The 14,386-nt window shown below is 37.8% G+C and overlaps 1 protein-coding gene across 3 annotated transcripts in view; it reads right to left on the bottom strand.

The window, feature by feature from the left end:
• Positions 1–1,370: 1,370 nt before the first annotated feature.
• Positions 1,371–14,386, bottom strand: part of SATB2 (SATB homeobox 2) — a 191,616-nt gene continuing 178,600 nt past the window's right edge. For all 3 annotated transcript variants that reach the window (XM_039221780.1, XM_039221779.1, XM_039221781.1), the window contains one exon: positions 1,371–4,519. In XM_039221780.1, coding sequence (XP_039077711.1) covers positions 4,058–4,519 — 462 coding nt within the window. In that variant the 3' untranslated portion in view covers positions 1,371–4,057. The remainder of the gene's footprint in view (positions 4,520–14,386) is intronic.

Raw genomic sequence — 14,386 nt, 5'->3', positions numbered from 1 at the left:
TAGAGGACATGTTTAATAAATGTTTACTGTCTGATTATGCCAAGATGGCCCTTTAGAAAAAATGCAGGGACTTTTAAGTCTTGGTTCAAACCTTTACAGAAAGAGGAATAACAGCGTAAACAAAAATACCTCCTCTAAGAAAAATTTTAAAAAGATGAAAACTCAACCCATGAAGTGATGGCTCTGAGGTGCTATAATGTGACAATGTATAGAAGTCAAGAAACCTCTTACTCTTTCTTGGGAATAGAAGTTGCTCTCACAGAGCCCCCTTCTAGCAGAAGCCAGTCCATGTGTGGGCAGAGCTTCACTCTGAAGTTTGTCACCTATGATGAAGTTTGACCCCTAAAACACAACCTCATGCACACAGAAGCTACCTGGGCCACAAGGCAGATCCTGTCACGCATGCTTTCCTTCCACGCCTTTATGCCAACTGCACAACTCAGTCCCATTTGCATGAGTAATGTGTTTTGCTTTGTATCGAGCCTCGAATTTTTCTTTAAAAACTTTCAGAACTCTGTGCTTTGGGGCTGTCTGCTTTTCTGCAAATATCCGGCATCTGTCCTTGAAACCTATCTACATGGTCTATTTGTTAAGTATCATGGAATAAAAAGGCAAGTGAAACTAAGGAAGAAAGGAAAGAAAAATTACATCTGTATGTTAACCAAATGCAAAACACACACACACACACACACACACACACACAGGAAAGACAATTTATAATATCAAAAGAAAACAAAATCACTTTTTAATTGACTTTCTCTTTGCCAGTTCTGAAGCTAAGCACTTGCTCCTTCCTTATTAACTTTAGTCTTTTGAGCAATATTTTCCATTGTAAGCACTTTCTAAAAAATCATTTTCACACATTTCTCAGATACATCAATCCTTCCGGCATTCCTCTCTGCGCACATTATGGTACCCCAGCTCTAAATATAAAAGGCTTTTATTATGTCCATTAACCATGGACATATGTGCTCCAAAAGTTTCCTGACACGCAGTCATTTGTGGGTTTTTAATTATAAACAGAAAATATTCACTAGAAAAATAAAGAAGCAAGCCCATAAATATATCTTTATACATTGGAGTTTTGTCTGTATACAACAAAACGTTTGGATAGATGGCTTTCCCCGTGGCCGGCTTCAGAATGTGAGCCTGCATGCATTTATGAACACATAGAGATGTAAGTAAATTCACATATACAACTAAATCCACGCATCGTACAGGACTCAAACATCTGCCATTGTGGGTCCTGCTGCCTTACTTCTAAAACAAGGGAGCGGATGTTTCTTACACTCACCAGGTCTCACTCCACATGAAAGGTTAAAGGGGAAAGAAGGCGATGCCCAGTAAAATACTTGACAAACGAAGTCATATTTATTGAATGCGTTTTATTTTAACAACCAAAAAATTCTAACAGCCTAACAATGCACATAAGTTAAAAATTAATTATCACTTAGTGATAACAAAGATAGTTGATTTACATGGAAAAAAGAACATTTACAATATGTTAATCCTTATTCACATTGTTGATACCGCAATAAAACACAATTTGTTTTTTCATTTCACAAAAAAAAAAAAAAGGCGGGAAATTGTGCTTTGTCAAGAGGCACTACAAGAGAAAGTTTCTTCTTCCAAATAGATATTATATGACAGATATTGAATAAATAGACATATATGCATTGTAATTCGCAAAGATCTGGCAAGACCACAGGCTAAAATGCCCACAGATTCACTTAGAATCACTGCAAACTTGGCAGTGAAATTAAAAAATAAAAGGCAAGACTTAGCATTGAAAAATACCTAATAAATTTTTGGTTGAAGTGTAAAAGATACCAAATGCGGATGCCATCGATAGATGAACCACCTTGTAAGAGCTTGGCAACATCAGTTTCCATTACGTGTACAGAGTGACCTTCAGCAACAGTGTAAGAAGACAATTTGGAAAGAGTAACTCGGAGATCAGGAAGCAGCAAGCGTGGACTTTCGGATTAAAGCTGCAGCATACTACGGCAGCAGAAGGATGGGCCCAGGGCTTAACTGCAAACAGCCATCCTTTTGCAAAGGTATGTGACGCTCGTGTCAAGATAATTTTTTCAACATCGTTATTTGAAAAAGTACAGGAAAATGTCCCTTTAAAAACTCCAGAGGTTACTGAGCAGCTAGAATTAGCTTGTATTGCAACATGTCTTCTCCCTGTATATTGTAAGTTCTGAGTTAATATCTACACATAGAGGTTTTTTTTTTTTAACTCCTACCTTTTATAACTTTCAAATATATAAATAGTATTAACAGTTATATTACAATGTTTGTGTAGTAAACAGAAAATAACTTTCAAAGTGATATTGCATGAGGTCTTTGACAAGGTTGCATGAGAGCAGAACTCCAAAAAAATCCAACCGTGTGGGACTGTCTGGCGGCCACGTTGAAGCATGGGTTAGGTTTGCAAGGCCAGTCCTGAAGGTGAGGTCACCTCTTGCAATTACTCTAAGTACAAGTGGGAAGTAATGCTACTGGTGCTTCTGAGAGGAAGCTATAGGAGGTTTGGAGAGCTATAGTAGGTTGCAGCTTTAATGCTCATTCCACTAAACAGCCAGTCGGCATTAGTTCTGCTTTACGTAAGGTAATTGCTATGTCGGTAACTGAGAAAATGTTTCCGTTTACGATGAGTAGGTGATTCCACTGAAATCGCTTCGCTTACTCTATTGCCTGGAGCTGCACAATGATTCAGAGAAAGGTTCTTATTAGGGCTGCCATACCAGGGAAGGGACGAGGCATGTGAGAGCAGGGACTCTAGAAGTTTGGTCAGGTGGATGGAATGTGGACGAAGAAGAGGAAGCCCAAAGTGAAACAGAAATAGGAAACATCTTTTGGGAGATGGAAGGATGGAGGTTTATTTAAGAGGGAACCCCGTTAACTCGGTGGCAACTTCTTTTCTAACTTAACATTACATTGAACTATTTTCTATTAAAAAAAAGAAAGAAAAAAGAAAAAGAAAAAACAGCAACAACAAACAACTTTTAAATGAGCAGGCTTATTCATTTTAAGATATGAAGCCACAAACAGGTAAATAAGTTTCACAATAAAATGTGGCTCATACTATGAATTCCATACGTCCAACGTCAAAACGTTATTTTATCAAGACAAGTTTTCTCTGTACTGAATTTCAGTTTTATTCATTTGGAATTCCACAGAAATGCATCTGTTCACTACAGTAATGACAAGTTGAATAACGGAACACGTCGAGTCATTTTAAATGTGCATTGTGTCTTAAGAGCAATTTGACTTGTATCATTTTAAGGTGCCCTGATTTTTTTTTTCCACTTTCCTTTCTTCTTTCTTTTTGGCAGTGTTGATTTATTTTGTTTAAATACATACCTCAAAAATTACCCATCAAGCTGCCAGATAGGAAGCCATAGAATTAAAAAAAAAAAAAAAAAATCAGGGACAAACACAGAAAATAAATAGGAATTCAAAAATAGTCACCCCACCCTGAGAGCAGGCCGCAGTTTATCAAAAAGCCAAAGCGACTCACTGTGAAGTGGTTTTTTTTTTTTTTTAATACATAAACAAGTCTCTTCTTTAAGAACTCATTTCACAGTCTATTCTTTCAGATTGTAAAGTTCTCTGTCCCATGCAATTTAATATATATATGTAAATATATAGAGATATATACATATACATATACACACACACTTGTAGCTTCCTTCATTTGTTTCGTAGATCTTTTCGTCCTGGAACTTGCCTGGTGTCTCTTCCGTAAGTGCAAGGATAATGAAGGCAGAGTCTCCTGTGATTATAATTACTATGATCCAGTCAATTGTAAAAGTGTAACACTTTAGTGTCTTTGCCAAGGCGATGTCTGATTCGGGAATACTGAACTTATTCAGTCTATAGGTGTGTCCTGTGCAACAAAAAATGTCAAAAAGGTAAGAAAAATAAAACAGACCAAAAAAAGACAAAAATAAAATAAAATGAAGCAAAAAAAAAAAAAAGGCTTTTAAAGAAATTAAAACAGAAAATCCTTGGACCGATGTATTGCTTTGCCTGGTAGGAGTTCACATTATCTCTGGTCAATTTCAGCAGGCGCGGCCTTGCTTTTTTCGGCATTTTCCTCCTCGGCCTCTACTTTGTACATCTCCTCAGAGCCTTCCTCACTGTCGTTCTCCTCAGACTCTGTCAGCAGCTCCTCGTCCTTATACTCAGCCACGTCCACCGCGGAGCCCAGGTGTTCCTTGAGCTTCCCGTGATGCTTCACGTGATACCGCTGGTTCTGGAAGAACTTGATGATGGTGTGTTTGGGGAGATCCAGCTGAGCAGAAAGCGTGTGGATGGCTTCCTGATCAGGGTACAGGCCCACATCATGGATAAAGCTTTGGAGGATCCCCAGGGCTTCCAGGGAGATCTTGGTGCGAGACCTAGGCTTTTTGGCACAGCTGTCTTCAGTCGGAGGAGGTGGGGGTGGAGCTTCTTCTCTGGGAGGGGAGCTCTCCTTGGCTGGCTGTGACTGCTGTCTATGAAGGACCTGATAATTGAAATTTAAAAATATGTATATATTAACATATGATGCAGGATCTCACCTTTCCAAAGCCACCATTCCTCTAAGCATGTGTTGTCTATCTACCTTTGGAGTCATGCTGTAGTCTTTTGTAAATTCAAGTCTTTTGGAAACTTAAAAGAATTTCTGGAGATTCAGAATCTCATTTACAAAGCAAGAGGTTAAAAATGAGTTTGCTAATGTTTATATTCTGAGACACAAAGAAGTTAAGTCATTTATTGCCCAAGGTCATTTGCATTCAAACAATCTGGCTCCAGAGCCTTCCCTGCTGTTAATCAGCATGATATGCCTGCCTCCTCTCTAAAGCCTAGTGGCAAAGAAACTGGACTCAGTGAGAAAGTACAGGCCTTATGGGTTCAAGTCCAGACTCTTTCACTTAGTTGGATGTCCCTGTATAAGGGAATAACCTCTTTCAGCCTCAATTTCATGATCTATAAAAGAAAGATAAGACACTGACTTTCTAGGGATGCTGTAATAATTAAATAACAGAATGGATGTAAAGAATAGTGCTTACCTTAAATCAGAGGTTGACAAACTTTTTCAGTAAAGGGCCAAATTGTAAATACTGGAGGCTTTATAGGGCCTTAGAGTCTTTGTTGCAATGACTCAACTCTATCTTTGCAGTGTGAGAGCAGCCATAAGTAATATACAAGCAAATGAGCATGGCCGTGTTCCAATAAAACTTTACTTACAAAATAGGTGGCAGATCAGATTTGGCCATGGGCGACAGTCTGTCCACCTCAAGCTTAGGGCAAACATTCAATAAATGAGAGTAATTATTACCATCAGCCTCATGATTACTCTTAAGAGTATAACGGAGGAATAGTTGACATTTCAGCCAAAAAAATCAATACTTCATAAAATTAGGAAGAACTTCTGTTTATTTTCTTTTAGCCTTGATATTGATCCTTAAACAATGTTTTTAAAAAAATGTAAACCTTCCAAATTAATTTAAAGATATAATATTTTTCTTAAATTAAGAATTTTAAATGACTACTTTATACTCTAATCGGTGGGCCTTCTCAATATCACTTTATAAACTATTAAAATTCTGTTTGCATACATTCCCTAATTTGTTTTTTTAAACCTTAATGTTAAGGTTTTCTAGTTGTTGTAATTAATTTAAATTTCTCTTATATTTCTACATATTCCCCACTCATTTAAAAAACAAAGGGATGCCTGGGTGGCTCAGTCGGTTAAGCACCTGACTTTGGCTCAGGTCATGATCCGTGGTTTGTGGGTTCAAGGCCAGCATTGGGCTCTGTGCTGACAGCTCAGAGCCTGGAGCCTGTTTTGGATTCTGTGTCTCCCTCTCTCTCTGCCTCTCCCCCGCTCAGACTCTGTCTTTCTTCTCCAAAATAAACACACACACACACACACACACACAAAACAAAAAACTCTAATGTTTAAACAAATTTCTAGACCCAAGATACAGTTGCTCTTGCCTGTGATGCCATAACAGCCGACTGAACTTCTGAGTTCCTGTAAATGCTCCACTTGACCAGAAGCACAGTACACGGTACAGTGGGCCAATCCCCAAGCCCAATACTCTATATTTATTTTCTTGTTCTTCGATCTTTCTAAACAAAGTCAGATATTCAACCCCGGACAATCACACTCTGTTTGTATTGCTACTGCTAATGACCTATAAAACTTGATCTTGCCCAAATGCCTCAGGAAGAGTGTTCCACTATATGTGAGGCACCGTACTCCCTCAACCCATGGGTTATTTTCCTTGAATAAATGACACCAAACTCATTATTAAATCATTTTAGTTTTGTCATTTGACACTAGGTAGGCAAGCTTATTCTTGATCTTCAACATCATCTCCTCCATGATATAATTTCCTATTTTAATATTAACTTAGTGAACTTCTTCAATTGACCGAAGAAAGAAAGCTATGCAGAGGAGACTGTCCTAATGATTTGTGTCTGCTGCCATCCCAGGCCCATGTGAGATGGGCTTCTTGGACAGAGGAGAGGATCACTGGATCCTAGAGAGTAGCCTTAGCTGCTGCTCGTACATTGTAACACCAGCAACAATATTCTACAATTAAAAGGCTACTGTGATAGTCTCCACTAAAAAGCATTATGTCAACTCCAAAGACAGATCACATTTCCGATACTTGGATCAATGCCTAACTTTCTGGGTCCTTCCAAAGCCTTTACGAATGAATAGTGAGTTCACATTTTAAAAAACACACGTTTCTCTTTTACTCTTCTCTCATATTTTATGCAGCCTCTTTTGTGTTAAAGCAACAAATTAAACATTTTCCAGAACTCAGGGGGAAATCAACCCAATCAGTGCAGAAGAAAGCATGTCTGCTGACATTAAAGAATCAGTAGTACCACCATCCCCACCACCACTACTACCACCACAACACACTACCCATATGACCCATTTTTTTCTTCTTGGGCTAGGAAATATCAACATCAAAGCAAGAATTTAAGAAAAAAAATCTCTGCCATCAATTTCAGTCTCAGAGACCACCTGATGAAAAAAGTAACTTCCTACCAATGTGAAAATGTCAGCCTTTTATATGGAATTTAATAACAAGGAGAAGAGGATGAAACTTTTCAAATAATTATTAGTAATCATGTAACAATCAAAATAATAATAAAAAGGATAATCAAATGCAAATAAGAATATCCATCATAATAAGCTGACAGCTGGTGGCAGAAAGAAATCTAAAATACGGGACCATAAAACAGTGGCACTAAAGGTCCATATAATGTTGACCAATTAAAATGAATGTTCTTGGCATTTTCTTTACTACTTTCAACTAAGAGTAAACTCATGTGGTCTGCTGTGGTAAGCTGGCATCAGCAAAAAAATGAGAGCTCTGTTACTTCAACATCCTAATTATAGCCGGAAGGGAACATAGAGCTGAGCTGTGGGCCTGTTCATGGCACTTTGATGGCAGAAGATATTTGCTCTGAGGTCATAATCTGGGCTGCCTGACCATTGTCATAAATGAACCACCATGTCAACAGGTGAGAATTTTGGGTTTTTTGTTGAGAAAGAGAAAGATAGACACTGAAATTATATATGAAATATGTACTCAAAGAACATATATACTCAAGCACGAGTACCCCCTATTAGAGCAATTGTGTTAATTGGAAAACAAAAGAGAATTAAAATGCCCCATTTTCTAAATTATGCTTGCCTTCTGTAGTAAAAGTCAGCATAATGGTTCCATTTAGTTAAATAATTAGATTGGTTCTTTAGGGGTTTTCCATTTTGCACTGGTTAGATTTAAAGAGATTTTCCAAAACTATACTTTGAAGTTACTATAATCTTTCTGCATGATAGGGTTTGTTCTTCTCCTGGGTCCAACCCACAGGCCTACTTCACCTCCCCTTTCACGGACTCTAGCAGTCCTAACACATGCACGTAGGGAAGCCACACATGAAATAGTGGAACAAGAATAGCTACCCTTTACTGAATGCTTACTCTGTGCCATGTGAGGCTAAGAACTTCACACAGATTATTTTCTTTAATGCGCACAGTTCCTCCTGAAGGTGCTACTTCGATCAAGAATAACCTGGAAATATGCAGCATCTCAGGAAAAGCCTTTAAACTGGAACTTATACACAAAGGGAGCTGTCAGTGTGAGAAAGTAGGTTTCCAAGTGACAGTGGCAATGCCACTTTGGATCCTGTCTCCCTTTCTCTCTAACCCTCTTCTGCCCATTCTCTCTCTCAAAAATAAAAACATAAAATAAATTTTTTAAAAAAAGAAATTATATACAAAGAGAAATGTTTTATTTTGGTCAGACAATATTTTATAGTGAGTTGGGTGGCATGACAATATTTACATGAAGATTAAGTGACATTTCTAGCATCTTCGAGCACATAAGGAGAGAGCAGCCAGAATAGAGAATGACAAAATGAGCAGCTTTTATGTGCAACTGTCTCACAAGTAACCAAAAGGGTTGAATGAAGTTTTTTGGTCATACTGCCCCTTTTCTTTGGCTGTAATTCCCTTTCAATCACAGTATGCATACGACCTGAGACAAAGATTCTCCAGGTTGTGTCTTAACTATCTTCATTCCTCTAAAATGTTCTAAATACTCCAAGTAGAAAGTTGTTTATTATCTCTAGACAATTTTTAGAGAGAAAAAAACCCAAAAAACCCCAAAATACAAAACAGAAAGAGAAAAAAACCCTGCGTCTTCACTAACCAATTGCAATGGCTTATTAATATGACAATCAAGGAGTTCTTTTTTTTAACACTTATTCATTTTTTAAAACAATTTTTAATGTTTTATTTATTTCTGAGAGAGAGAGAGAGCGAGCGAGCGAGCAGGGGAGGGTCAGAGAGAGAGGGAGACACAGAATCCGAAACAGGCTCCAGGCTCTGAGCTGTCAGCACAGAGCCCAACATGGGATTTTCAAGGATTTCACAGACCGTGAGATCATGAGCTAAGCCAAAGTTGTACACTCAACTGACTAAGCCACCCAGGTGCCCCAACAATCAAGGAATTCTTTTTTTTTTTTTTTAATGTTTTATTTAGTTCTAGGAGAGAGAGAGAGAGAGAGACAGCATGAGCAGGGGAGGGTCAGAGAGAGAAGGAGTCACAGACTGAAACAGGCTCCAGGCTCTGAGCTGGCAGTCAGCACAGAGCCCGACGCGGGGCTCGAACCCACAAACCGCGAGTACATGACCTAAGCGAAAGTCGGACGCTTAACCGACTAAGCCACCCAGGCACCCCAACAATCAAGGAATTCTAAATGTCATGCGGTGCTTCCTTCAAGTGGTGTTAAGTACTCTAAGCAAAAGTAGAGTAGAGCCTAATGCTTATAAGACGGTCTTTCTGAGACAAGGAGATCAATATAACCCTCTCTTAATATCCTCCCATCTAAACAGCAGGGGTAGGAACTTTGCATTTTCTTACATTTTTTTCCATTTTATTTATTTTAGAGAGAGAGGGCATGAGCAGGGGAGAGGGGCATAGGGACAGAGAAAGAGAGAGAGAATCTTTAAAAAAAATTGTTTTTAATGTTTATTTTTGAGAGAGAGAAAGAAAGACAGAGCATGAGTGGGGGAGGAGCAGAGAGAGACATAGACACAGAATCCAAAGCAGGCTCCAGGCTCTGAGTCATCAGTACAGAGCCCAACATGGGGCTTGAATTCATGAACTATGAGATCCTGACCTGAGCTGAAGTCAGATGCTTAACCGACAGCCACCCAGGTGCCCTGAGAGAGAATCTTAACCAGACATCATGCCCAGGGCAGAGCCTGGCATGGGGCTCTATCCCATGATTCTGGGATTATGATGACCTAAGCCAAAAATTGAGAATCAGATGCTTTAAATTAAGGTTAATGGAGTATCTTCCCAGTATTTATGTAAAAAAACTGCCCAAGTCCACAAACTTTCCAGCCTCATCCTTTTTCCTCTTTTTCAACATGGGACCAGTAATTGATCTTTTCTTCTTTTCTGTTTGTAAAACCCACCATCTCTCTTCATGTGATTTCCCTAAATAACAGAATATATCCTTCTGTAGAGATAGCCATCCACCCTTTACTCGTTCTTTGCAAACTGAAGCCTTACCATTCATTCTAGCCTAGTTTGTTTTAGATTTTTCTCCAACACAACTGAACTTAAAATCAATTTAGTCAATACTTCTTCTCTGATAATCTCTGCAAAGGGTTTTATTTCATAGTTTCTCTTGTGGATTTTTCGATATCACAATTAGTGTTTATAGCACTGAAATGTCTAAGTAGTGACAATAATAATAATGATGGCAGTGGGAGAAGTAGCAATAGCAGTAGCATTTATATAAAGTTTATGAGCCAAACACTGGCCTAAATGCTATTAATATGTTAATATTATTTATTTTCACAAGAATCTTGCAGATAGGTATTACATCCCACTTTATGATGAGAAAACTGGAGTTCAGATAGCTAATTTGTGTGAGGTCACATAGCTTATAAGTAGCAGAACTGGTATTCTAAAACAGATCTGATTTTATTTTTTTATGTTTATTTATTTTTCAGAGTGAGAGAAACAGAGTGCGAGCAGGGGAGGGGCAGAGAGAGAGAGGGAGACGCAGAATCTGAAGCAGGTTCCAGGCTCTGAGCTGTCAGCACAGAGTCTGACATAGGGCTCGAACTCATGAACCACGAGACCATGACCTAAGCCAAAGTCAGAACCTTAACCAAAAGGCCACTCAGGCACCCCCAGATCTGCCTGATTTAAAGGGGGTGATCTGTCATGCCCTTAAACATTATGTTCTTCTGCCTTCTAAGAGCAAGATTACATAAGAAAATTGAACAGTCTCTAGACTTTGAGTTGACAGACCGTAAGTAAAATATCAGGTAGTAATAAATACTATAGGCAAAACATTAAGTAATTCATAAAGACAAGAGCTGGGGAGAGGAAAAGTCATTTTAGGTATGGTGACTCAAGGAAGCCTCCTTAAAGGCAGCATTTGAGCAGAGGTCTGAAGGAAACAAGGAACAAGCCACACAGACGAGCATTCCAAGCAAAGGAAACAGGAAGCAAAAGCCAGTAGGGAAGAATATCCTTGGTGTATTTGAAGAACATCAACGAAGGCAGCATGTTAGAGCTGTGCCACTCAGAACAGCAGCCACTAGCCACATGTGCCTATTTACATTTTGTTAGATTAATTAAAACTAAAAACAGAGCAAAACAAGACTTCGTTCCTCAGTCATATTAGCCACATTTCATGTGCTTGATTACCGCACTGTGCAATACCATATTGGACATTTCCATCATCACAGAAAGTAGCCCTACTTTAAATAGTCCTATGCTAGAGAGAAATGACAACTGTCAGGTGGCCAGGGCCAAAGCAGGTAGGGCCCTGGCATTTTACTGTCAAGGTGACAGAATGCCCTCACAATGAATTGCAATCATAATCTGATTTATCCAGAAATATAGTAGAGCTTGAAACTGCCACAGTTACTAGAGAAAAGAGAGATATTCATACAATAAGAAAATTAAAGTAAGAAAACCTAGCTTGTAAGGTACTTCTGGACTTTCAACACACTATCACAAATAGCAACACTGTCATAAAAACAACAAGAAGGATGCATTAGTACTTCTATCTTCAAGAGGATAGTTAATTTACATTTGACTGATGGCTGCCTTCTTCAACAGAGGTGCTTATCGTATCTAAAATGAATTATGTTGAAGACAATCCAACCTGGGTTAAAAGAGTAAAAAAAAAGAAGTTGATTTATCAAGTGTTTATGGAATGTCTATCATATTTGGAGGTATTAATTTACAAAACTTTTTAGTACATACTCCTATCTCCAACAATTACATGTTGATGAATAAGTTGTGGATAGGATATGAACATAGAGAAAGTTAAAAGTCTAATAAACTCTTTCTTATTTATTTGCCAAAATCTCTTTGGGCTGAAATAATGACATACATGTACATAAATGGACATAAAGATAGTAATGAATAAATAAAAGTTGTAAATATATTCAAAGGAGACATGAATTTCAAAATAAAACCCCAAATTTCCTTGCCCTGTGACAGAGCACAACCATAATCTGGGCACATGTTGTTCCTCTGCCTTCAAAACTGAAAAGTTTAAAAACACAGGGACAAAATGGTACCATGACAAAAGTCTACCCAGAAAGATAAAGCAGCTCTTCTTAAACCTCTCAGTGTTCAAATAGGTTTTGAAGGCCTCAATGAAAACCAGCTGGGAGCCATGTGTAAAATATAATGGTTTTTGCCTGCAGGGAAGGAAGTGAGATCTTGAATGATTAAGTTCAGGAAAGTATATAATTCACTGTATCATTATGGGGTGAACTAGATTACTTATAATAAGCCAAGACTTTGTGGTCTTTTTTATATAGAGAAAATGAGAAATTATTAGAAAGGTGACTGTAGAGGGTGGCTGCTCCAGGGTGGTAACAGGTTAAAACAGAAGCTTCCCAGATGGATACATCCACCTCTCAATGACAAGCCTAACCCAGAGGACTGAGCCTTACCCAGAACTTCAGGTCTTAAGTGGTGACGCTCAACAACAGGAGAGAACATGAACAAGATGACATTTGTCTCCCTTTATTTTGAGTTAATATCAGAATTATTTTTACTTATCTAATTTGCCTCCTCTATGACAACAGAATGTAAAATATTTGATCCAAAAAAGGAAAACATTCTTCAACTAGAAGTCCTGAGAAAATATATTTCACAGGCAATGAGAACAACTGGTTGGAACAACTGAAAAGTCCCTGTGCCAAACACAATTCGAATTTGTTATAAAAATAAATGAATAAATGGTGCTTTTCAAAAAAATAGATTATATATAAAATATCATGTAATGGAGATATCTGTCTTAAGTTTCAACAACCTAGCTCTATCCCCTAATACTCCATTTTCCCCAAAATCAGCATTTAAGACAATTAATTTTCTCAAAAATTTAGTGGGAAGAACTTAGCATTAATGATTGCTAACTAATATAAATGTTAATGTAATCATTATATATCTATCTCACTTATTGGACTGTGAGCTACATTAGCACACCATATGTCTGGCACACAGTAAGTGGTCAGTATGTCTTTGTTCCGATCTACCGGATTAATTCCATATTTGTTCTTATTTTCAGACCAGTTTTTTCCTGTTTTGCAAGTTATTATTTTTCTTGTTATTGTTCCATTTTAGCAAAACTATGTTAAAAAGTAAATAAACTGTTAGTTATTTTAGAAACATATCTAGTGGGTATCTGAGAGAAGATATGTATATTTTTTACCATTCCTTATTTAAAAAAAAAATTCTAGGCATTGTATAATGCAAATGATGGCACTGGTATATAAATAGTGAGTAGGAATTTGGAGGTCATAAAGTTTTGGCTTTGAATCCAGTCCTTACCCTGAAAAACACATCTGCTTACTAGCCTTGCAGTTCTGAGCAAGTTACTTTCTCTAAGCCACAGTGCTTGCCAATCTGTAAAATTTTCCTTCTAGTGTTGTGAGGATTCAATGAGATAATGCATGCTAAGTACTTAGCGAAGTGCTTGTCATAAGCAGGATTTCTGTAAGCAATAACTACCATTCAACAATGAGAGGAGGATGTAAGAATCAGTTGTATAATGCCTCATGTATTTTTCTATCAGTTATGTGTATTAAAAAATAAGCAACAAATTCAGAGATCTGTTTTTACTTTTTACTCCAAAGATTTACAAATCTACAAATGGGCATGTCTACTGGTAAGTTTTCTTACTTCTTTCTCTCATATTCTACATACCTCTTCATTCTTTAACATGACACCTAACACACAGAAGTTGCCTTTTAAGCATCTGTCACATGGAATTATCTCTCATAGTCATAGACCCGTTCAAGGTGACACCTTCTATTTGCACAGCCTAGGATCCTTTTAGGAAGACATACTTTAACAGTGGTTCTCAAATATAGTCCCCAGAGCCCCGGGGAAATCCTGATTCCCTATCAAGAGGTCTAGAACATCAAAACAAAGACATTATTTGCTTGTTTTTGGCCATGCTGAAATTTGTACTGATGGTACAAAAGCAAAGGTGGGAAAACCGCTGTTAAATGAATGAAGTCAGTGGCACCAAACTGTGCTGGTAGTTGTAGTCTTCACAGCCATATGCACACAGTAAAAGTGCCACTTTCATTTAAGAATGTCCTTGATGATGCAGTAATATCTTATTATATTAAATCTCAACCCTTGAGTACACACCTTTTTAAGAGTCTGTGTGTGGAAATGGGAAGTACCCATAAAGAATTTCAACAGGCTACTGCAGTTAGATGGATGTCATGAGAAAAGAGTGCTTGTGTGGTTATGTGATTTGTGACCTAATCTACACATCCTTGTCATGGAATATCATTTTTGCT

This window comes from Hyaena hyaena, unplaced genomic scaffold (genome assembly GCF_003009895.1).
Source record: "Hyaena hyaena isolate Hyena2069 unplaced genomic scaffold, ASM300989v1 scaffold_1009, whole genome shotgun sequence".
NCBI lineage: Eukaryota > Metazoa > Chordata > Mammalia > Carnivora > Hyaenidae > Hyaena > Hyaena hyaena.
The sequence above is the reverse complement of the archived record's forward strand: the minus strand, read 5'-3'. Positions and strand labels throughout refer to the sequence as shown.